General features: G+C 58.2%; 11 protein-coding genes and 1 non-coding gene across 12 annotated transcripts; 6 read left to right on the top strand and 6 right to left on the bottom strand.

Annotated features, from left to right (window-relative positions):
* Positions 1-4: 4 nt before the first annotated feature.
* On the bottom strand, positions 5-577 carry KY384_000091 (uncharacterized protein; the record flags this gene model as incomplete). Its single annotated transcript, XM_044808628.1, has 1 exon — positions 5-577. The coding sequence occupies one exon, from the start codon at positions 575-577 to the stop codon at positions 5-7; it is 573 nt and encodes a 190-aa protein (XP_044665381.1).
* Positions 578-752: 175 nt separating this feature from the next.
* Positions 753-1,661, bottom strand: KY384_000090 (uncharacterized protein; the record flags this gene model as incomplete). The annotated part of the gene is made up of 1 exon (XM_044808627.1): positions 753-1,661. One exon carries the CDS (start codon positions 1,659-1,661, stop codon positions 753-755), a length of 909 nt encoding a protein of 302 aa, XP_044665380.1.
* A 422-nt stretch (positions 1,662-2,083) lies between these two features.
* On the top strand, positions 2,084-3,576 carry KY384_000089 (uncharacterized protein; the record flags this gene model as incomplete). The annotated part of the gene is made up of 2 exons (XM_044808626.1): positions 2,084-2,740; positions 2,764-3,576. 2 exons carry the CDS (start codon positions 2,084-2,086, stop codon positions 3,574-3,576), a joined length of 1,470 nt encoding a protein of 489 aa, XP_044665379.1.
* Positions 3,577-3,822: 246 nt separating this feature from the next.
* Positions 3,823-7,272, top strand: KY384_000088 (uncharacterized protein; the record flags this gene model as incomplete). Its single annotated transcript, XM_044808625.1, is given in 3 exon segments — positions 3,823-4,460; positions 4,921-6,092; positions 6,110-7,272. 3 exon segments carry the CDS (start codon positions 3,823-3,825, stop codon positions 7,270-7,272), a joined length of 2,973 nt encoding a protein of 990 aa, XP_044665378.1.
* A 115-nt stretch (positions 7,273-7,387) lies between these two features.
* On the top strand, positions 7,388-7,460 carry KY384_000087. The gene has a single exon. It is a non-coding gene; the product is annotated as a tRNA-Thr (tRNA).
* An 86-nt stretch (positions 7,461-7,546) lies between these two features.
* KY384_000086 (uncharacterized protein) lies at positions 7,547-8,278 on the bottom strand (the record flags this gene model as incomplete). Its single annotated transcript, XM_044808624.1, has 1 exon — positions 7,547-8,278. The coding sequence occupies one exon, from the start codon at positions 8,276-8,278 to the stop codon at positions 7,547-7,549; it is 732 nt and encodes a 243-aa protein (XP_044665377.1).
* Positions 8,279-8,456: 178 nt separating this feature from the next.
* KY384_000085 (uncharacterized protein) lies at positions 8,457-11,511 on the bottom strand (the record flags this gene model as incomplete). Its single annotated transcript, XM_044808623.1, has 4 exons — positions 8,457-10,213; positions 10,624-10,999; positions 11,222-11,301; positions 11,385-11,511. 4 exons carry the CDS (start codon positions 11,509-11,511, stop codon positions 8,457-8,459), a joined length of 2,340 nt encoding a protein of 779 aa, XP_044665376.1.
* Positions 11,512-11,866: 355 nt separating this feature from the next.
* On the top strand, positions 11,867-12,601 carry KY384_000084 (uncharacterized protein; the record flags this gene model as incomplete). The annotated part of the gene is made up of 1 exon (XM_044808622.1): positions 11,867-12,601. The coding sequence occupies one exon, from the start codon at positions 11,867-11,869 to the stop codon at positions 12,599-12,601; it is 735 nt and encodes a 244-aa protein (XP_044665375.1).
* A 308-nt stretch (positions 12,602-12,909) lies between these two features.
* KY384_000083 (uncharacterized protein) lies at positions 12,910-13,944 on the bottom strand (the record flags this gene model as incomplete). The annotated part of the gene is made up of 1 exon (XM_044808621.1): positions 12,910-13,944. The coding sequence occupies one exon, from the start codon at positions 13,942-13,944 to the stop codon at positions 12,910-12,912; it is 1,035 nt and encodes a 344-aa protein (XP_044665374.1).
* Positions 13,945-14,336: 392 nt separating this feature from the next.
* Positions 14,337-15,871, top strand: KY384_000082 (uncharacterized protein; the record flags this gene model as incomplete). Its single annotated transcript, XM_044808620.1, has 3 exons — positions 14,337-14,347; positions 14,380-14,783; positions 15,018-15,871. 3 exons carry the CDS (start codon positions 14,337-14,339, stop codon positions 15,869-15,871), a joined length of 1,269 nt encoding a protein of 422 aa, XP_044665373.1.
* Positions 15,872-16,351: 480 nt separating this feature from the next.
* On the top strand, positions 16,352-17,173 carry KY384_000081 (uncharacterized protein; the record flags this gene model as incomplete). Its single annotated transcript, XM_044808619.1, has 1 exon — positions 16,352-17,173. The coding sequence occupies one exon, from the start codon at positions 16,352-16,354 to the stop codon at positions 17,171-17,173; it is 822 nt and encodes a 273-aa protein (XP_044665372.1).
* A 168-nt stretch (positions 17,174-17,341) lies between these two features.
* On the bottom strand, positions 17,342-22,264 carry KY384_000080 (uncharacterized protein; the record flags this gene model as incomplete). Its single annotated transcript, XM_044808618.1, has 4 exons — positions 17,342-17,811; positions 17,837-19,774; positions 20,391-21,798; positions 21,959-22,264. 4 exons carry the CDS (start codon positions 22,262-22,264, stop codon positions 17,342-17,344), a joined length of 4,122 nt encoding a protein of 1,373 aa, XP_044665371.1.
* Positions 22,265-22,882: the final 618 nt, after the last annotated feature.

The following is a 22,882-nucleotide window of genomic DNA, read 5'->3' as shown; positions in this document are numbered from 1 at the left end:
CGGGTTACAGCGAAACAAGGCCGCGTCTGGCCCCGGATGTCACCGCTTCGGTGCGGCTCGACGCGCCGAGTTTCGCCAGTATAGAAGCAACATGAAATTTCACGGTGTGCTGGCTGATGTTCAGCCGCGCCGCAATTTGCTTGTTCGGCAGCCCGTGCGTCATCTGCTGCAAGACTTCCCGTTCACGAGCGGTCAATGTTTCATCAGGCGGCAGAATTTCCGCGTCGGCAAGCGGAAACGCGCTTCCGGGCAACAGGCTGAAACTTCGGTCCACGGCGATTAGCCCCGCGCCCGCTGCCCGGATCGCGCCCAGAATTTCGATGCGGTCGGCTTCCTTGCGAAGATAGGCCCATCCCGGCAGAACCGCGTCTGCCATCAGTTGGTATTCGCTGTGGTCTTCGCCGAGCAGCACAAGCGCCGCGCCTTCGCCGGAAAGCGCCTCGATCACGCGAAGCGCGTCCGCTGGAGACGTGTCACACAGGACGACTTCCGGCGCGGACTCGATCAAAAGCCGCTCCATCTCCGCGCTGCCGTTCGCTTCTCCAACAATTTCGCAGTCATCCGCGTCCACCAGCATCGCCCGCAGTCCTGCCCGCACGGACGCCCAGCCCGCCACAATCAAAATACGCAAAGCGCCCTCCGGGGAAGGGAAAAGGGCTGTGGGGGAAGCGAATGCGCCTGCTCGCGTACAGTTCGCGCAAACTCAAAGCGAATCCTGCGCTGGCCTCAGTCCTGGCCCTCAGCCCTTTTTCCTAGTTTTCGGTTCCTAACGTCACGGCCAGCGTGAGCAGAACGCCGCCGCGCAGCAGGTTCAGGGCGATTTCCTGCCCCGCGTGATGCTGCCGCAGCTGCGAACGAAGGCTGTCCACATCCGTGATTTGCTGCCCGCTCACGCTCAGCAGCGTATCGCCGAGCAGTAAGCCACCCTGTTCCGCCGGACTTTTCTGCTCAACCTGCACGATCAGCAGACCGCGATCTTGCGTGAGAGGAAGCGATTCGATGAGGTGCGCAGGCAGGGCCGCCGCCTGTGTCCGAACACCCAGATAGCCCCGCGGCATCTTGCCGTGCGCCAGCAGCCCTTCCACGACGTGCCGCACAATAGAAACGCCGAGCGAAACGCCTTTGCCGCGTCCGAACATCAGATTGTTTAGACCGATGACCTGCCCCGCGACATTGACCAGCGGCCCGCCGGAAAATCCGGGATAAAAGACGGCGTCGGTATGCAGCACGGTTTCAGGGCCGCCTTCGCTTTGCGAGTCCAGCCTTGCGCTGACGATTCCAAAAGTGGCCTGCAAGCCGGAGTTGCCCGGACGGCCTAATGCCAGCGCGAATTGCCCGATTTTTGCCGCGTCGTCCGCCGCGACTTCCGCAGGGGGCAGGCCGGTCGCCGCCACACGCAGCGCCGCAATATCGGTGTCCGGGTCGCGGCCTATCAGCGTCGCGGCGAGGCGCGTTCCATTATGCAATTCAATGAAGACCTCCTCGTCGCGCTCTACGCCGTGCGATGTCGTAACGATAATTCCATCTGCCGACCAGATGATTCCCGTCGCCGTCAGGCGCGTCCCGTCGTCCACTCGCACAACGGACGCTCCTACTCTCTCTGTAATACTCACCAGTTCCGCTGAAAGGCCCGCCAGCAGGCCGTTTGTTTCGTTTGTCATTGTATTCCGGTTTCCTTAATCTTTGCGCGGCTTTCGTTTGTTTGCTATCTTCGCTATTCGGCGCGAAGGGGCGGAAAGCCTGCGGTTTTTCGCTTTATTGTTTCGCTGCAAGATTAGGATACTTTGTTTCCGCAGTCCGCGTATCGGTCATTAGAGCAGGGAGGCCCGCCGCTCTTACGGTCAGGCATCGGGATATTTCGTTTAGAATCGCCCGCGCTTCCTATGCGGGAGCGCAAAGATAAACAGGGTTTTGTCTGCAAAGGGATATACGCAGGCGCGGCCCTTGTTGACAGACAGCGGCGCTTTCTCGTATTATTAAAGACGGCGCAAAACGCTATAGATAAGGAAGGAATCAAAATCATGTTTCCGGTTTTGAAAATGAACCGTATGTTAATTTCGCGGAAGAGGCCCCGCGCCGCAAAATGAAAGAGGCGCTGGAGCTTGTTCGCCGACAGTTGGGCCGCTCGTATCCCCTTATCATCGGCGGCGAACAAATTGAAACCAGAGGGCGCGTGGAGCTTCGTAATCCTGCGAACCGCGATGAAGTTCTCGGCTCGGTAGCAAGTGGCGAACCCGCTCATGCGGAACAGGCCATCGCCGCCGCGCAAAAAGCGTTTTCCTCCTGGTCGCAGGTTCCCGCCGAAGTTCGCGCTCGCTATCTTGTAAAGGTCGCCGCGCTGCTGCGCCGACGAATTTACGAGTTTTCGGCGTGGATGGTCGTCGAGGCCAGCAAAACGTGGCTGGAAGCGTATGCGGACGCGGCAGAAGCGGTGGACTTTCTGGAATTTTATGCCCGTGAAGCCGTGAAGTTCGGCGCCCCGCATCCGACCACACCCTATCCCGGAGAAGAAAACGAGGTACGTTATCTGCCGCTCGGCGTGGGCGCAATTATTTCGCCCTGGAATTTTCCGCTGGCGATTATGGCGGGTATGACGGTGGCAGCGGTCGTTACGGGCAACACGGTCGTGGTCAAACCGGCGGAACAGACGCCGATTATTGCGGCCAAATTCTTTGAATTACTGGAAGAAGCGAGCCTGCCGCCCGGAGTCGCAAACCTGATTTTCGGCGATGGCGAAACGGTCGGCGAAACGCTGACGGGCAGCTCTGCCGTCCGGTTCATCTCGTTTACGGGCAGCCGGGATGTGGGGCTGCATATCTATCGCAAAGCGGCGCAGACCCCGCCCGGTCAAAAATGGCTAAAAAAGTCGTTCTGGAAATGGGCGGCAAGGATGCGATACTCGTGGATGCGGGCGTAGACCCGGATGTTGCGGCGGAAGGAATTGTCGCCGCGGCGTTTGGGTTTCAGGGGCAAAAATGCTCCGCTTGTTCCCGTTTGATTGTGCATCAGGACAATTATGACGCGGTGCTGGAAAAAGTGGTTTCCCGCGCTTCGCAATTGACGCTTGGCGATCCCGCCGATAATGCCAACGCGCTCGGCGCTGTAATTGACGCGGACGCTTACCGCAAAATTCATTCTTATATCGAAATCGGGCGTGGTGAGGGGCGCGTCGTTCTTGGCGGCGAACAAAGGCCGGAAAACAGCCCGAACGGTTATTTCATTCGGCCTGTGGTTGTCGCGGACGTGGAATCGAAAGCCCGCATCGCGCAGGAAGAGATTTTCGGCCCCGTCCTCGCCATGATTAAGGCCCGCGATTTTGACCACGCCCTTGCCATCGCTAACGACACCGATTACGCGCTGACAGGCAGCTGCTATTCCAACAATCGCGCGCATCTGGAACGCGCCCGCCACGAATTCCATGTCGGCAATCTGTACCTGAATCGCAAATGCACCGGAGCTCTGGTAGACGTGCAGCCGTTCGGCGGCTTCAATCTCAGTGGGACGGACAGCAAGGCGGGCGGGCGCGATTATCTACTGCATTTCCTGCAGGCGAAGTCCATTACGGAACGCTGGTAAGTTCGCAAAATCCACGCTCGCAGCGGCAAAACTCGTGTTCCAATAACTGGATATCCTCCTGCCAATAGGACGCTGGATAGGATGAAGAAGCGGCGGACAGATGCCATTTCGGGCCGTTATAGCGCCAACATCGGGCCATTTTGCGCTTGACAGGATCACTCGATTTCGCTATACTTCGGACAGTTCGAACCATCTTGCAATGACTGCAAAATCCACAACGACGCGCAAAGCCTGGCACTGATAACCATGAATACCATTGAACAAAACCTCCGCCTCGCAGAAAGTGTTTCCCTATCGCCCGCGCCGAATGATGCGGGGGTATTTCTGCGATTCGCGGCGGAAAAAGCCGCTTCCCGCCACGTTTTCCCTGTCGGCGAACTGATGGGAATTGTTCGCTATACCGCCCTGCGCCGTTATGAGCCGTTCTGGATGAAGGCTGTTTCGGGAACGCGAGGCGGCGACGTTCCGATGGAAACGCAGTTCCTGCTCGCGGAAACCGAAAGCGGCGGATGCCTCCTGCTCGTTCCCCTGATTGACGGCGTGTTCCGCGCCTGCTTGCAGGGAACCGGGGAAAACACGCTGGAAATCGTGGCGGAAACCGGCGACCCGGCGACGGTGGGAACGGAACTTGTAGGACTATATGCCGCGTCAGGCGCAGACCCGTATGCGCTGATGGCGCAGGCCGCGCCGATTGTTCTGACGCAAATGCAAACCGGGCGACTCCGAACGGAAAAAGCGTTGCCTGCCTTTGCTGACAAGTTCGGCTGGTGTACCTGGGACGCTTTTTATCAGGATGTCACGGGGGAGAACGTCCGCGAAGGGCTGGAAAGTTTTCGCGTGGGCGGCGTAGAACCGAAACTTCTGATTTTAGATGATGGCTGGCAGTCGGTCAAACCATTCCCGAACGGCGAAAAGCGGCTGACTGCGTTTCAGGGGCAAAAAAAAAATTCCCCGGCCCCCCCCCCCTGTGGCCCCAAAGGCAAAAGGGGAATATAAAATTGAAACGTTCCTCGTCTGGCACGCGCTGCACGGCTATTGGGGTGGAGTGGATGGCGACAGCCTGCCCGGTTACGGCGTTCAGAACATTGCCCGTCAGTATTCACCCGCCATCAATCATTACGCGCCTTCGTTGCTGGGGCGGGGTGGGGAAAGGGGGGGGGGGGGGGGGGGGGGGGCGTTTCCTCCCCCTTTTTTCGGGGATCCACCCCCCCCCCGCGCGGCGGGGGCAGAGAGGGGTTAGGTTGTTTAATACGGGGGGGGGTTTTTAAAATTATGCAAAATCGGTTACGAAGCAGGCAAAGGCAGGGCGGGTTGTAGAATAGGGAAGCATCTTCTTTTTTGGAGGCTTCTTATGGCGACCGAAGAACCGGTTTCACCTTCCCGCGAAGAACAAATTCAGCGCTTGCTTGGCGCGTACGAAACGCATCTGCGAAAAACATTGCCGACTACGCCGCAAACGCTGGAACAAATCGAGCGAACCGCCCAGGATATCGGCGAGGAAGTCAAGCAGGAGATACAAAAAGAAGTCGCCGACGCGCAAGGGGTGGGGTCTAGCAGCAAGCAGACCGTTTGCGCCTGCGGAAAGAAAGCCCGCTGCATCGGCCTGTACGGGCGGCAGATCGTCACCCGGCATGGCGTTCTGTCGCTTAGGCGGGCGTACTATCACTGCCGCGCCTGCGGCAAGGGGTTTTGCCCCCTCGACCGGCAGTTGCAGATGGGGAGCGGGCAATGCAGCGTCACCGTTGCCGCCCTGCTGGCCCGCTTCGCGGCGTATTTGCCTTTTGAGACGGCGGCCCGCGAACTGGAACTCGTCTGCGGCATCCGCCTGTCCGCCGCGACCCTAAGACGGCAGGCCGAAGCGGTCGGAGAACATCTTGCCCGTGAGTGGCAGCAAAAGGAAGCGCGGTTGTGGGCGCAGCCCGAACGCGAAGCGTCCGCCCGCCCGCGTCAGTTGCATCTGACGTGCGACGGGGTAATGGTTCACGTCGGCGGGACATGGCGGGAAGCGAAAATTGGGTGCGCGTATGAACGAGCGGAAGACAAAGCGGGCGTGAAGAACGCGACGTATTACGCGACGCTCTTGCCTTCACAGCCTTTTGGCAAGCGGTTGCGAACGCTGGGGCATGAAGCGGGAGCGGAGAACTGCGGCAAGGTGGGGTTTGTGGCGGACGGAGCGGAGTGGATTTGGCAGGAGGCGGGCAAGTATTACCCGCAGCGGGCGCAGATACTGGACTTCTACCACGCCTGCCAGCATTTAGGGAACGTGGCCTCGGCGTGGCATGGAGAAGGAAGCCAGCAAAGCGCGGAGTGGCTTGAGACGCAGAAGGAAGACTTGCTTGCCAACCGCGCCGAGCGGGTACTCAAAACGATAGAAGACTGGCAGCCGACGACGCAGTCTCAGGCAGAAGTGCAGCGCAAAGAAGGCGCCTATCTGCGGACGCATCTGCGGCGGATGCGCTATGAGACCTTTGCCCAATCGGGCTACCATATCGGCAGCGGAGTGGCGGAAGCGAGTTGTAAGAATGTCGTTCAGGCGCGTTTCAAGCAAGCGGGGATGCGTTGGAGCGAAAGCGGCGCCGAAGCGATGTTGCATCTGCGAACCGCGTGGTGCAACACCCAGCAGGCCGACTTAATGCAGGCGGCGCGGGGCGCAATGGGATTTGCATAATCTTGAAGCGCACCCCTAATCAAGCGGGGGGGGGGGGGGGGGGTGGGGGGGGGGGGGGGGGGGGGGTTTGGGGGGGGGGGGTTATCACGGAGGGGGGGGGGTTCCCGCCAACGCGGTTTAATGGGAATCTGATTAATTTTTTGTGGTGGGCCAGCGAAATGCTGTACGGGGCGCTGAACTCGAACCTGACTCGCACATCCACCGACTTCTGGCCTGATCGCCCGGAGTCGCATGGCGAACATCTGTACGTCAACGCGCAGGTCTCGGCGTGGTTCGGCGCATTTATTCATCCCGACTGGGATATGTTCCAGTCCGCGCATCCTGTGGGCGCGTACCATGCGGCGGGCCGCGCTGTGGGCGGCTGTCCTATCTATGTTTCCGATAAACCGGGCAAGCACGATTTTGATCTGTTGCGAAAACTTGTCCTGCCCGATGGCGGCGTTCTGCGCTGTGAAGGGCCCGGCCGACCAACTCGCGACTGCCTGTTTTGCGATCCAACGCAGGAACCCGTTCTGCTTAAAATCTTCAATCATAATCTCTGCAATGGGGTTCTGGGCGTGTTCAATGCGCGGTATGGCGGGAAGGAAACGCCAGGCGAACCGATTACGGGCGCGGTTCGCCCAGCCGACGTGGAAGGGTTGCAGGGTCTGGAATTCGTAGTTTACGCGCATCATGCGAACGAACTGCGAACACTGGCGCGAAATGAAGCGTGGGATATTACGCTGCCGGAATTAAACGCGGAAATTTTCACAGTGGTTCCGCTTGTCGGCGGCGTGGCCCCAATTGGATTGTCGGATAAATTTAACAGCGGCGGAGCGATTGTCCGCGCCGGGTTCGATCTGGATGCGCCGGAACGCTATACGCTGACGGTGCGAGGCGGCGGAAACCTGCTGCTCTGGTGCGAAACGCGGCCTGTTTCGGTCGCCGTTGACCGCGACTGGGCGGCCTTTCATTACGAGGAAACCACGCGCCGTCTGGAAATTTCGCTCCCGGAAGCCAGAGAATTCAGCGTGATCCTGCGATTCTGAAGCGTCACAGTGAACATTTTGTCCGGAAGAAATGTTTGACTGGACGCATTTTTTCTTGACAAAATGGCGTCATTCTGCCATAATCAATGTTGTGTGATAAACATTGATCGTGTCCGCCGACATGGCACAGTGGTAGCGCAGCTCACTCGTAATGAGCAGGTCCTCGGTTCAGAATCCGAGTGTCGGCTTTCCTCTGTTTACTTCCTGACCGGGTTTGCCCTGCTCTTCCTGCGGTCTTCCCCCGGGCCACCCTCTTCCGCGCCCGCTTCCTGCATCAATTTTGCGCGGAAAGCGAAGTCTCGACGAAACGGCGCAGCCCGGTGGTATACTCCTCGACGCGCAGAACTCCTTCAGGAAAAGCCGCGTTTTGCCACAGATAATTCGCAAGCCATTCCTCGCAAATGGCTTGCCAGAAACGATCTCCTCCCGGCATCTGTTCGCGGTCGGTGTGCGCCTTAACCAGTTCAACAAACACTACCGGCAACGCCACCCTGCACGTTTGCTCCGCGCCAAGCGGATCGCGCACCGTAAATGGCTGCTGAAATCCGCCGCCCATTTTCTGTCCCGCATCAGCCTGAAACGTGATACGGTAGCCATTAATCGTCGTAGAGCCGAACGTTATTCCGCTGGGAGACGCTGCCACCGGGGGTTCCAGAACGGCTTCGACCGCGCCACGCAGTGTTTCCAGCGTGAACGGCTTGCGGAGGAAATCGGTCGCGCCGGATTTCATCGCTTCTACCGCTAGATCAATCGTGCCAAACGCGGTTGCCATGATAATCCTGGCTTTTGGAGCGTGTCCGCGCATCTGTCGCAGAACGTCCAGCCCCTCCATTCCCGGCATCCGCTGGTCCAGCAGCACCAGGTCCCACCCGCCGCCAAGACCAAATTTTTCCAGAGCTTCCGGGCCATCCGCTGCCGTTTCGACCGTATGCCCGCTATGCTGCAATGCCAGCCGCACGGTCATGCGAATATTCGCTTCATCATCCACAACAAGAATATGCGCCATGATCCTCTTTTCCTTTCGTGCCTGTTGCGCCTGCCTTCTGATGAAGGGTAACTATCACCGAAAGTTGCGACCGGCCGTCCTTGCGGACGGAAATGCGGTGATAGAATGTTTTATCCCTGCAGGCGATTGGCGGAACGTCTATAGCCGCGCCTTTTGTAGGGCTGACAAGGCTAACTTGTTATTCCGCAACCGGAAGCGCGAACGCGAAGCGACTGCCCCGATTCAATTCGCTTTCCGCCGTAATCACGCTGTCATGCGCCCTGATTATGTTCTGCACAATGGACAGCCCGAGTCCCGCCCCGCCTCGCGTGGCTCCGGGAACCTGCATAAACCGCTCAAAAATGCGTGGTAGGTATTCCGGCGGAATGCCCGCTCCAGTATCCCGCACCGAAAATTCTACCGCGTTTCCTATCTTTTTCCCTGCGATAATCACCTGTCCGCCCGACTCAGTGTGGCGTATTGCGTTGTTAAGCAGATTCAGCAGAACACGCTGAATCTGGCTGCGGTCGGCGCGGACGGCGGGCAGGTCGGCTCCCGCATCAAGCGTTAATCGAATGTCTTTCGCCTCGGCCTGCGAACGGGCGGCCTCGAAGGATTCTTCCGCAAGCTGCGCCGCCGGAACCGGGGCGAAGCGCGGAAGCGTCATGCCCGCTTCCAGCCGTGTAATGTCCAGCAGGTCACGCATCATGCGTTCCAGGCGCTCCAAATCCTCCCGCTGCGCCGCCACGAGTTCCTTTTGATCCGCGTTTAGTTCGCCGACCGCTCCCTCCTGCATCAACTGCACAGAAAGCAATAGCGACGTCACAGGAGTTCGCAATTCGTGCGATGCGACGCCGATGAATTCCGTTTTTAAGCGATCCAATTCGCGCAGGTGCGTGATGTCTTCCAGCACGGCGACCGCGCCAAGCAAAGCGCCATCTTCATCGCGCATTGGGCTGGCCCGCAGACGATACGAGCGCTGCGTTCCGGCATGGCTGCGGGTCAGCAGACCGGCTTCATCTTCGGCGGCGGAAACGCGCTCCTGCGAAATGGCCCGCTCCACCGCTTCGGTCAGGCGCGGCTCGTTCATTTGCGCGACAGCGTGGCCCCGCGAGGATTGGGCCGGGCCGAACAAACCTTCCGCAGCCGGGTTCAAATGCACGATTTTTCCTTCCGCGTCTGTTACCACTACGGGGTCGTACAGGCTTTCCAGCGCCGCGTCCGACATCCGCTCCGCTCGCTTCAAGCGTTCCGCCTCCTGTTGCCGGGCTTCCCGCAGTTTTTCAGTCATATCGTTGAAGGAAGCCGCCAGAGCGCCGATTTCATCAGAGCGGTTCAGCAGAATCTGCTGATTCAGATGCCCGAAGCCGATTTCCTCTGCCTGCCGCGCCAGCGAACGCAGGGGAGTCAGCGCGGCCCGCGTGGCCCAGACCGCGAACAAAATCGCCAGACCGAAAGCGCCCGCTGTGACCGCTTCGCCAACGCGGGAAGCCCGCCACGCTTCGTTTTTAGCCTGCTCATTGGCGCGGAGTATCGCCTCCTGATTCAGATTCAGCACATCCTGCGCCCGCTGCTTGATCCGCTTGAAATCGGGTTCCAGAACAGAAAAATAGTACGTTCGCGCCTGCGCGTTCGGCATTGGCGGATTGGCGTAAAGCAAGGCCTCGATTTTCTTCCGATAATTTGTAAAACGCCTGCCGATGTCGTTCGCAATGTCCTGCTCGCCCGGTTCCGTGATATTGTTCGATTCGATTTGATAAGCTCTCTGAAACAGCGGCCAGTTTGCCTGATACTGCGCCCGCGCCTTTTCGGTCTGGCCCGCGAGGAAAAACGTCGCGGCGCTGTCCTGCCGCTCCAGCGTGTCCTTCATATTCTGCGCCGCGATCACGCTCTTGTAATTGTCCCTCAAAATGCGGTCAATCGAGCGGCCCAGTCGAAAAAAGTTAATCACGCCGCCTGTCATTCCAATCAGCATCAGCAGCGCCAGCGCCAGATGGCTTATCAGCAATTGCGCGCGCAAATTACGCATACTTTTTATCCTGTTCTACTTCAACCACTCTTTGATCTTTTTGTCACCTCTTGAACGCGCTATGCATCGGGTCTATCGGGCGCGGCGTCACAATCAACAAAAAACGGAGGACGAAGATCGCGCCGCGCATTCAGAACGGAAAAGGTTCCAAATGCGCAGTTATGAACTTCGGCCTCCGTTCGAACTGGCGGGTTCTGCGTCCCCCCTGTCTCAAGACTGCCGTTCGCTATGCGCTTGCGATGTTTTCCGATCCACTTTATCGTCGGCGTCGAAAATCGAATTTATATTCAGGCGTCGCGCCGGGACGCGGGCCTATACGGCCCTTACAAATCCTGACGCACAATCTGTTTTTCCAAGTCTGAGGCCAGCACAAAAACCTCAATCTGCTCCGCCGCTTCCACATTGACATCGCTGTAACTGCGAACCACCGCGACGCCCGAAATGGAAGCGACCGCGTTTTCTATCTCCGCATGATTAATGCTGCGCAGCTCCTGACGGGCGCTGCGAATCAGCCTGCGCCCCTCTTCGGAAACCGCGAGACGGGCTTCAGTCGGCGTAAAAATTCCCGAACAGCGAGCCAGAATCAACTCGCCGATAAGGTGGACGCGAACGTCGCCGGGGCCGCGCCCCTGCTGCTCCCGCTGGAACTTCACCACCGCGTTGGCGATTTCAGCCTCGATTGTTCCCCTTGTTGGTCGCGTCACATCGTCGCCCTGAAAATAAAAAAGCCAGCATCGCTTTCTCTCCTTGCCGTATAGAAGACACGGGGAATCTGAAAGGATGCCGACACAAAATCGTTGAACCGTTTCTACGGCCCCTCCACTCACTCCACCAGAAAACACATTACATTCGATATACCACAGAGCAAATTAAAATGCAAGGAAAATGTGAAAAATTGTCTGAACTGTGATTTGAGGCATGGATTATGAGGAGACGGCGCCATCTGTCTCGCGCTCAGGCGCACGGGCGAACTCTTTGAGAATGGGCTTTTGCTCAGCGGGACTTGGAATGCCCCCTAAAATTTAGTGAACTGCTAACATAGACTTGCAACTTTGGGCTTTGTTTGGGTAAACTCTCTGGCATGAGCCAACATATTACCCTGCATCTTAACGACACCCAGCGAGCGCATCTGACCAGCCTGCTCCGTTCTGGCAACGCGCCCGCCCGAACCCAAACCAAAGTCCGCCTGCTGCTTCTGACCGACCGCAGCGAGGGACAGCAACATACGGACGAATGCATCGCCCAAACGCTAGGCATCAGTCGCGCCACCATTATTCGCACCCGACGCCGTTTTGCCCAAGAAGGGGCCAACGCCGCCCTCTATGATAAAGCCCGTCCCGGCAAAACGCCAAAAATCACCGGCGAAGTCGAAGCGTATTTAACCACGCTCGCCTGCTCTGCCCCGCCCGAAGGCCGCGCCCGCTGGACGCTGCGCCTGCTGGCGAAAAAACGGTGGAGTTAGGCCTGGTGGAAAGTCTCTCTAACGTCGCGGTCTACAAGCGGCTAAAAAAAACAAACGCAAACCTTGGCAGGTGAAATCCTGGTGCATTCCCAAAGCGGACGCTCGCTTTGTCGCCAAAATGGAAGACGCGCTTTCGGTGTATACGCGGCCTTATAATAAGGAACAACCCGTCGTCTGCCTGGACGAAAAAACCAAAGAACTTCACGCCACGCCGCGTGGTCGGATTGCCCCGCAACCCGAAAAGCCCGCCCGCGAAGACTACGAATACAAGCGCAACGGCACGCGCAATTTGTTCCTTGCGGTTGAACCGTTGCGCGGGTGGCGCAAAGTGCGGGTGACACAGCGGCGAACCGCGCTGGACTTTGCCGAGCAACTACGGCAGTTGGTCGAGGAAGATTATCCCCACGCCAAGCAGATTGTTTTGCTCACAGATAACCTCAACACCCATACGCCCGCCTGTCTGTATGAGGCGTTTGCTCCGGCGCAGGCGCGAACCATTGCCGCCAAACTGGAGTGGCATTATACGCCCGAACATGGCAGTTGGCTGAACATGGCAGAATGTGAACTGTCGGTCTTGGGCAAACAGTGCCTGAACCGGCGCATTGCCGACGCCGACACGCTGGAGCGCGAAGCGGCAGCGTGGGAACGCGAGCGTAACGCGCAGAATGTTACGATTGAGTTTGTCGGGGAGAAGCCGAAAAGGAAATCTATCGGGCTTCGCTCCCTTTGTAAAACTTGTGTTCTGCGGGAAAAGCCCCGCGCAAAACAAAAAAAACCGCCTGCCCGCCGTTTTTCACGCGCTTTGGAGACAAATACGCCTGCCATCGACCTATCCCACCGTCAGCGAGTGTAAACGCCGCAGATTATACGCCAGACAAACCAGACACCATTCGCCCGTGACCGAAAGAAGCCCGCGCAGCGAAAATTGACGAAAGCCCATCACGGCCTTGATCTGACCGAACACCGGTTCAATCGTGCCTTTACGCCGCCGATAAATCGCTTTGCCTGCCGCTGTTGTCAGTTTGTACGCCATCTTTTCACGCAGACTGGCGTTCTCGGTTGGCGGCTGTCCCGCTTCCGCGAAATGCGCTTTCCAGCCGACGTTGTGCGCCGTCCGTCCGGTGGCGATATATGGTTCAATCCCGGCGGCTTCTAAAATCGTTACGTTCGTTTCGCTGAAATAGCCCGTTCCCCCGTGTCCAGAGCCGCCGCGCCCGGCCTGCCAAGTTCTTGGGAGATTGTCTTTAAGGTGGGAGCGACTTCGCCCTGATCGTTGGCATGGTTTGAGAGCGAACCGCCCACAATCAGTAGGGCCGCGTGATCTACGACTGCCTGCGCGTTGTATTGCTGGCTGAACCCGCCGTCCCGACTGTTTTTCATGATGCGGCTGTCGGGGTCGGTGAAGTTGTATTGGTCGCCGTCCTGGGGAGTCGCAGAGGGCGGCGCAGGCGGTTTGCCGCGCGGCTTCTTGCCCGTCTGGTCTTCCTTGGCGGCGCGTTCCTGCATCTTGGCGTCGTAGTCGGCCTGCTCGAACGCCGCTTTTTCGGCGGCGCGAGCCAACAGCAGGGTTTTCGCTTCGGCAAGGCGCTTGAGACGCTCTTGGCGGCGGGCGATTTCGTAGGGCGCGTCCAAGCCTTCAGGAACGGTTCGCAGATCGGCGGTTTCGGCAAGGGCGAAAAGTTCGGCGACTTCCGCCTGAAGTTTCGCTTCGATTTCGAGGAGGCGTTTATAGGAGACGGCCTTACTTTTGGAAGCGGCGGCGTGGAGTTTGGTTCCGTCGAGGCTAATGTTGCCGAGTTTGAGGAGGCCCGTCGCCTGCGCCAGCGACAGAATTTGCACGAAGAGGCCGCTGAGTTCGGGCAAGAAGGTCTTGCGAAAGGCGGCGATAGTGTCATGGTCCGGGGAGAGATTGCCCGCAAGATAGCGGAAGGCGGCGGTTTCTCTGGTTCCCTGTTCGATTTTGCGGGAAGAGAAAACGCCGGTGGCGTAGGCGTAGAAGAGCAGGCCCAACAGGATTTCAGGGGCGTAAGGTTGTCCGCCGCGCTTGCCATAGTGGGCGTACAGGGGCTCCAGGTCAAGTTGGGCCACGATGTCTACGATGAAGCGAGCGAGGTGGTCTTCGGGCAAGCACTCTTCCAGGCGGACGCTGGTTTTGAGGGTCGCCTCGTAATCGACGGTTCGGAATTGTCTACTCATGTTTCTATTGTGACACATTCTACGAGGCCAGAAGACGTTCTCGCCGACAGACCTGCTACCTTTTTGCTTTTTCATTTTTTTTTTTATAAAAAAAAGAAGAAAAAAGACCTCCTCCCACACACCCCCCCCGCCGGCCCCGCCGAGCGGGGGAGGGAGAAAAAGAGGAGTGCAATAACTAAAAATGCAACCCCCCCCCCCCCCCCCGCCCCCCCCCCCCCCCCCCCCCCTTCCCCCCCGGGGGGCAACCACGGGGCCCCCCCCCCGGGAAATTTTTATTTCCCCGCCGCCGCCAGTATTTCCCCCCTTTTTTTTTTAGGTGTATGCGGGTTTTCCCCACGCCCCCGATTTTGCCCGCCAAACGAACGGCACAAGTCCCACTATCGGCATCGTCAATGGCGGCTTCGTGAACGATACCCTTTATTCTTACAACAGCAGCGCGATCAACGTCAGCGGCGGCAGTGTGAACCTTCTGGAAGCCTTCAACAGTAGCGCCATCAACCTCAGCAGCGGCTCCGTGCTGCGTATTGATTCCTACAACAATAGCACAATCAACATCAGCGGCGGCATTTTGAGTTCTGGTCTGTATGGCTACAATGACACCACGGTAAGCGTCAGCGGCGGCATCATAGGCAGTCTTACTCTGACCGATAACGGCGTCCTCAACTTTTTCGGCACGGGCTTCAGTTCTTCGTATCAGGGGGATCATAGCGGTCAGTTTGTGTACGACGTGACTGGCACACTCGCGTCGGGTGACAAACTCAACACTGTTATCTTTCTTGATGACACGTCACAAGCCCGCTTCACGTTTAATGCGCCTGCTGTTGTCCCGGAATCCAGCAGTATGGCGCTGTTCGGCGGGATAGTGACGGTGGGCGTGGGAATTCTTCGCCGCAAACGCCGCAAATAGGCTTTCGCGCTGAAAATCCCCCGCGTCACGATAGGATGCGGGGGACTTTTTACGTTCTGATGAGAGTGAAGCCTCAAGTTTCGCCCCGTTTCCGCCAATAATTTCTCTGTCAACGCGCCGGATAGAAGGGCTTCCCGCCACCGCTATTTCCCTGACGCCATCTTAGTCTCCCGTGACGCGGAATACGTCTCCCGTGACAAAAGCGACTTATTTCATCGCGCAAAATATGTCGCTTTCCGCGCCGGAGACGAATTTCATCAGGAAAAATACGTCGCCTGCAATCGAAGCGACGTATTTCCTGAGGCAAGGGACGAAGACGGCGGGGCGGGAGACGAAGACCTTCCCGGCATTTTTCAGGAGATGAGACCAATGCCAGACGATTATCTGCCGAAAGGCAAGACCCAGCTGCAAGCGTGGCTGACCAACTTCGGCACAGTCGCGGGGGCGCAAGCGGTTCCGCTGGGCCTTCTGCCCGCCGATTTGTCCGCGCTCGGAGCCGCGCAGGGGACCTTCAACGGATCGGTCGCAGGCGTGAAGACCGCAAAGGCCGCGCTGAAGTCCGCCACGCAGACGGAACTGACCGCCACCAAAACGGTCAATACTACGGTGCGCGGCATCGTGCGCCGCATTCAAGCGAACCCGGCGGTCACGCCCACGCAGAAAGCGTCGCTCGGCATCAATCCGCGCAGCGCCGCCAAAAATCACGCGCCGCCCGTGACGCCGACGGGCCTCACAGCGGAAGGTTTCAGCACGGGCGTCAATGCGCTGAAATGGGACCGCGCCGGCAACAAGTCCAACACGATTTTCGTGATACAGGCGCAGATTGGCGCATCTTTGGATTGGGTAGAAGTCGGCTCGAAGAACGCCACAAAATTCGATCATGTCGGGCAGACTCCCGGCGTGAAAGTGGCGTACCGCGTCCTTGCCACTCGCGCAGGAATGGCAAGCGTCCCGTCTCCCTCCGTCACGCTCTACGGCGCTTCGACCGGCGTTGTCCTAACGCTGGCAAAGGCCGCCTGAGTCGGAACGCATGGCGGCCAGCGAAAAGCGCGAGACGCTTACGGCCTGAAACGCGCCTCACCCTGTCTCGTTTTGATGCGAAGGCGAGAACAATACAGCAAGTTAAACCCCGCCGCCGATAATCTTCCACTCACTGCCCGCCTGCGCGGGCAGTTTTTTTGCCTGTGGCGGCAGGTAAATGGTGAAACGCAAGCCTACGGCATGGTCTGGTCATCTGTAGTTAAGACAGCAAGGATTTGAACTCCAGGAAAATTTGCGAGCCGCGTATGCGCGCCCGTTTTTCATTTTATTTTCATGTTGCCATGTTATTATAATTTTGTCAGAACTGGCCGGGACGACCTCTTCTGCCCCCGACCGTTCCGGCAATTCTGACGATTTTCAATGCACTTCGGATGAACGAACATCCAGTATAAGGGAGTAAGGCACATGAAGAAGACGTTTTTTCTGCTCGCGGCGCTGCTTGCGCTTGGCACGACCTCAATGGCGCTGGCTCAGCGCGGGCCAGGAGGCGGAGGCCCCGGCGGTGGCGGGCCGGGAGGCGGTGGGCATAACAACCCGTCCGAGATAGGCGGCGCGGTTTCCAACCTTGCGGTGGATGGCAGTTCCTTCACGCTCACAGGGCCACGCGGCGAAACGGTCACAGTAGACGTTACCAGCGCGACCACAATCAAAAACGCCAGCGACGGCAGCACTGCTACGCTCGCCAATGGCGAAGACGTTTTTATCGCGGGAAAATTCGACAAGACAGACAAAGTTTTGACCGCGACCGCGATTGTCGTAGATGATCATAAGCCGCAGCCACATGGCTACTTTGGCTCCGTAACCAGCCTTGCAGCGGACGGCAGTTCCTTCACGCTTACAGGACCGCGCAAGGAAACGTTGGCCGTTACGGTGAGCAGCGCCACGCCCATTACCAATTACAGCGATGGCAGCGTCGCAATTCTGGCCGATGGCGAAAACGTTCTCGTGACCGGCACATTGGATACGACCGGCAAAACGCTGGCGGCAGCCTCCATTGTGGTGGACGACCGCAAGCCGCCCACGCAGTTGCAACTGGCGGCGGGAACCATCCTCAGCCTCGAAGCGAAGAATGAAACCTTCCTCTTGACCGTTGCGAAGGCCAACTTCAAGCCAACCGGAATCACGATCAACGTTGTCACCACAGCAACGACAGCCTATGGCGGCCCAAAAGGGAAGCTCATGTTCGCCGACCTGAAAGCGGGCGCAAAAGTGCAAATCGCCGGTACATTCGACGCGGCCTCGCAAACTTTGACCGCCACGCGAATCGAAATCGTAAAGTAGGCGAGGAGATATTGGGGGTTAGTGGAAAACCTGAACCCTAAGATATTCCCGACGCAAATGAAAGGCCCTGCGCTCCCTTAAAAGCGCAGGGCATTGCATTACGACAGTAAGGTTTCACCTTACGCCCCTGTAGGGCACAGCGTATTATTGCCGCTGTCATACTTTGGCTTACAAACCAATATTCACAGGCGGCAGCAAGGCATTCGCGGCGGTCAGCAGGGCATACGGGCGTTCGTCGGGTGAGGTCAGTTGCGTCAGCGCGGTCAGGTCATGGGGTTGTGGGCCGCTTGTCATCCAGTCTCGGACGTTCTCATTAACGGCAAATTGGCGTAATTGGCCCGTAGGCAGATGGCGGACGGTTTGCAGGGCCGCTTCTAAATCGCCTGCCTCGCTTTGGGCTTCGGCGATGTCCAGCAGTTGCACTTCCCATTCGTTTTCGGCGCTGAGGCGGGTTCCTGTGTAGGGTTCAGTGGGCGGCAGATGCCAGTTGCCTTGCTTGCCAGGCTTCATTACGCGAACAATCTGCTCCACCGCCGCAAGAAGCAGGGTTCGCGCTTCTACTTCCCGGCCCACTGTGTTGAGCAGTCTGGCGGCGTCTCGCTGCGCATAAGTTTTCGCCAGTCCCGGTGGCATTTTCGCTATCAGCGGCAGCGCTTGCCTCACCGTGAGACGCGCCGGGATACGGAGGTTTAGAAGCGGCCTGCTTTTGCGCAATACTCAGCAACACACTGGCTTTGCCGCCGTCATCAGGCGCCAGCGCGAGGCGCTGCTGTTTTTGAAGGTCATCGGTGTCAGCCTTCCCCTGCCAGACGAGATGCAGCAACAAGTCGCGGCGGGCGGTTTCGTCCGTCAGAGCGGAAACTATCGGCGCGAGGCGGTCTGTCATGCCGCTACGGTTCAAGTGGTACGCCAGTGTAAACAGCGCATCGTTCCGCTGCTGCGCCTCTTTGATTTTCAGCACGTTCTGCAACGCGCCGTCTGCGTCTCCGGCTTCCGCCTGACAGTTAGCAAGGTCTGACCGCCACGTTTCCCAACCGGAGTCCAGCGGCGCGACAGCGGCGGCGGCAACGGTTTGAGCCAGCAACGCGGTCACTTCCGGCTTCGCGTCAAGGAGAGTCAGAGCTGCCATGATTTGTAGATTGACCGGAATCCGTTCGCGAACGTCGGCGATACCCAGCGCCACTTTTGCCGCCTTGCCCAGCGTGTCCTTTGCGTTCTTATCGCCCCGCTTCGCCTGCCATTCGCCCCATGCCATCAGCATCTCGGCCCGGCTTTTCGATTCCGGGAGGGTTTCGATAAGGGGCAGGATGCGACCCGTTTGCCCCAGCGCGGCGTAGGCGTCCGCAAGATTAATGAGGCGCCGTACGCGGTCTTGCGCAGACTGCAAACCAGCAATAAGAGGCTCGAGTCGCGGCAAGACTTCTTTCAGGCAGGCTGTGTCTTTTGCTCTGGCGGCCTGAAGCGCAATATCCTGATACGCCTGAAGTCTATATACGTCGTCCGATAGATGATCCGCCACTGCCATTACGATTCGCCACTCGCCCATTGAAAGCAATGCTGTGGCGAGCCCATGAAACGGCGATGGCGCATACGCATAAGCGGTTTCCAGCGGGATTACCACCAACTGCGCAAGATTTTGCAAGATTTTTGTCGCCTGAGGGTTCTTGCGGTCGCGCAGTCGTTCGCCAACGAGTAAGAACAGGGTCGCTTCCCCTTTTCCGAGCCGTCGCGCCGCCACCGCTTTTGCGCCCGCCGCATTACCGCTCCACGCCCGCAGCGTCACAGCATAGCGGGCGGTCTCTCGCCGTTTCCCTTCGTCCTTTATCCCGGCAGCGAGCGCTTCCGCTTGCGCAGCAAGGGCAGGAGTGGCCTCGGTTTTCGCCTGCTTCCAAAGCAATTGGACGGCATATAGTCGGGCGTTATCGCGCTGCTGGCTGTCGCTGGAAACGTCGGCGAGGCGCAGCAGGTCGGGAACATTCTCTGACCACTGGAATTCGCTCAGCAACATTCCAAATGCATCATGACGTGGTTTCCCCTCCGGCAAGGTTATAGCAAATTGCAGCGCTTCCTGCCGATTGGCGACGGACTGGCGGTTCTGCCCCTTTGCCGTCTGCATTTGCGCCAGTCCCAGCAGCGCCTGCAACCGATTGAGCGGGTCGCCGGTCAGATCAGCAGTTTGCAAAGCCCCAGCCTTATCGCCCGCCTGCGCCTGCCCCCAGAGAACACTATAAAGCGCCTGCGAAACGCGTTCAGGCTTTGGAAATCGTCTGGCAGTCGTAATGGCATCGTCGAAATAATGCAGTTTCGCCTGTTCCAATTCAATCTGCTGTAATGCCCATTCCGTTGGCGTCGAGATATCATCGGCAGGGGCAACGGCGGCATTACTTGCGACCGTTGCTGGCGATGGAGCGGCGCTTTCGGAAAGTTGACGCAGTAGCGCCTTTGCTTCCGTCGCGCGATTTTGATGGGCCAGCCAGCGGGCGCGTTCTAACGCCGAATGCATGCGGTCGTATTCGGTGGCAATAGCGGGCGCGATGCTGTCAATCGCTGTGAAGGTCTCGTCCATGCCGTTCCAATCCTCAGCGCGTTCCTGCGCGTCCACTATTCTCAAAGAGCAGACTGCGCCGCGCCTGCAAGTCCGCAACGCCCGCCGCGCTTTCCCGCGCCTCAATCAGAAGGCGGGCGATTTCGGACGGATTAAGCGCTGACTTTGGCGGAGGCTGCGCGCAGCCCACCTGACACGAGAGTGCCAGCAACAGCAGACAAGTCAAGCAAATTTTTTCGGCGTAACGCATGGCTAGGCGGTTCCTTTCGCGCCGCATAATAGAAGGCTTCTCTTTTAGACGAAGCGAACCCAAAGCGCGTTACGAGAACAAAGGCTTTTCTATATGATACCGTGTGAATAGCACAATCGCTGAAACTGGATACCGGGTATTGCGAATACACGGCAGGAAATGGGCGTCCTACGGACGCGGCGTTTCTCTGTTAGAACTCGTTCGTATCGAACCAAACTCTGAGAGTCGAAAAAGCCTTTTGCATCTGCAGGACGCTCATTATCAAAATTCAGCGTGAACTGCTTTTTGACAATTTTTTGGATACGCGGATTGTTCGCTTATGAACGTGGCGCAGGTCGCCGACAGAAGACATGATCGTCCGATTTCAGTTTTAGTTTCTCAGTGCGCGTCTATTTCGATACGGTCTCCCGCAAACAGCGGACGCGGTGTGTCCAATGTGATGAGCAATGTGTTTGTGGCGGGTTCCGGTGTCAGGTGGAACCCAAGCGACTCCTGTCGGACGCTGACGTGAACGGTGGTTGGAGAAAGATCAGCGCGGGGCGGGGCGGGAACCCGCAGCGCCGCAATGAGAAGTTGTCCATTCGCCTGTGTTTTGCGATCTGAACCGGACGGCGCGGAAACGACAAGGCGATCAAGCCGAAAGGTCGTCAGTCCGCCGTGCGCTGTCGGCCTGTACTCCATCCGTCCCTGAAACGTCGTTCTGAAAATCGGCGCTACGAGACTGCGCCACGTTCCAGGCAGATTTGGGTTCAGCGTCATTTGCGCAGTCTTCGGGTCATAGACGAAGCCGGTCAGCGCGTCCAGAATTTGCCATGCCCCCGCCTGCGCCAGCGAGGGAACGGAATTTTGTTTTGCCGCCGCGACGTTTCCGGGCGACGCTTCCAGCCTTACCCAGGGCGATAATCCCGCCGCATCCCGCGCTGCGTCTCGCATTGTCAGCGCCGCAAGCCCCGCTTCAGGCTTATTCTGCGCGATCTGACCAGCGATGTCGGCATAAGCGGCAAACGCATCGGACGCGGGAGGCGAAACGTTCGACTTGGCGGACGTTGGGTTCGGAGTGTCAAGCGAATACTCCGTGTCTATCGTCCCGCCTGTTCGTTGATTTTGCAGATTCGGGAAGAACGCGGACAGCAGAGACTCGGCAGCGCCTGCCTGCTTCGTGTTTGGTGACAACGGGCCGAAAATTCCGCCTGAAAACCATGCGAATTTATCGTCTGCTGTATGAAGCGTATTCGTCTGCAATGGCGTCACGCTGTTGATAAGGTCGCGAACCAGCGGGCGCGGCAAGTTGGAGAACGTCAGCGATTCCTGCCATTCCAGCGTCAGGGCCAGCAGACTACGCCAGTTTTCCAGCAGGTCGCGGGCGGCTTTCGGCGCATCGGCCCACCGAGCCGAATCGTAACGGCGGTAGTCCACGCCCGACTGCGTATAATAGCGCGGCGTCCGCCATGCAACCGAAAATGGTATTTCCGCGAAATCATTGGGCCGCAGGGTCAGCCGCACCGAAATCACGCCCGCCGGATGCGCTTTGCCCTCCGCGCCAATCGGCGCGTTTCCTGCCACATCGCCCGACCGCGCAAATCCGTCCCACCATCCCGGTTTTGCTTCCAGCGCGTTCCATCCCGCCAGCGTCACGGTGGCGTCTTTGCGGGATGGCAGGCACAGAAGCGCTATCTCGCCGGTGGCGTTGTCACGCAGGCGTTCCGCAGGAGAAGTTCCCTTTGTCAATTCGGGGCCGGTAAATCGCAGCCCGAAAAATCCATTCGCGGAAGGAAGCGCATAAATAGCATCTCCGGTTCGGTCCCGAAAAGGTTCCCTGCCCCGCCGTGCCTCCAACGCCCAAAACGTTTTCCCACGACAGGGCCACGCTAATCTCAATAGTATCCGTGGAGCGGTTACGAAATTGAAACACAAATGCGGCGGCAGGAAAAGAAGAGTTCCGTATATCGAATGGAACCAACGGTGAGAAGGCCCGCAGTGATACACTGACCGGCGAAGCGGCATCGGGATAATCCAGCAGCGCAAGCGGCGGCCTGCCGTCGAAATCCAGCGCGGCAACGGTCGGCAGGCCATAGGGTGAAGTCAGCGCAAGAACGCGGCTCTGCGTTCGCCCTCCGCTCCGAGTCCACAGCGCCGCGAAACAGCCGTTCAGGTCGCCGGTCGGCTGCTGAAAGTTATTGGTGAGGGCAGCGGCAGAAATACCGCCGTCCGTTTGCATCTGAAACGTTCCTGCGCCAATCCCGCCAAGCGGCAGCCCGCCATGCAGTCGCCGCGAATGGATTACTCCCGTTTCCATTTCAACAGCAGGCGCGGGTTCTTGCGCGAGCGTGGCGCAATGCAGCAGACAGAGCAGCGGCAGGAAACATCGCGCGTTCGTACTAATCGAATTTTTAATCCAGGGGTTGTTATTTTTCACACGATGTGTTTCGGCGTGAGAATGAAAAAACCCTGCGTCTCCGTGAAGTGAGAGGCTCTGGCTGTCAGACAATAATGACAAAATATTTACAATTTTTGACTAGATAGGAAGGAAAGCCGCATACCGACGGATAATACTGCCCCTGCGAGAAACGCGCCTGTCGCAGATGACTGCGAAAGGCCTCGTTCTGTGCGAAATCATCTCTGAAACACTTATCTCAGGAGAACACGAATCCCATGAAGAAACTGATTGCCCCGCTCAGCGCTATTGCGCTCCTTCTCAGCATCGGCGTCCCGACCCTGGCCCAGACAACCAGCGCCAGCGCAGTGAAATCCGTCCTCGTTGGTCAGGGCGCAACGACCACCAAGAAAACCACCGGGAAGATGGCCAAAGGCAAAATGGCTAAAGGCAAGATGGCCAAAGGCAAAATGGCTAAAGGCAAAATGGCCAAAGGCAAGATGGCTAAAGGCAAAATGGCTAAAGGCAAAATGTCCGGCA

The sequence above is a fragment of the Bacidia gigantensis genome (genome assembly GCF_019456465.1).
Source record: "Bacidia gigantensis strain McMullin 20006 chromosome Unknown contig_49, whole genome shotgun sequence".
In the NCBI taxonomy this organism is placed as follows: Eukaryota; Fungi; Ascomycota; class Lecanoromycetes; order Lecanorales; family Ramalinaceae; genus Bacidia; species Bacidia gigantensis.
Note: the sequence above shows the minus strand (reverse complement) of the source record. Positions and strands in the feature narration are given on the sequence as shown.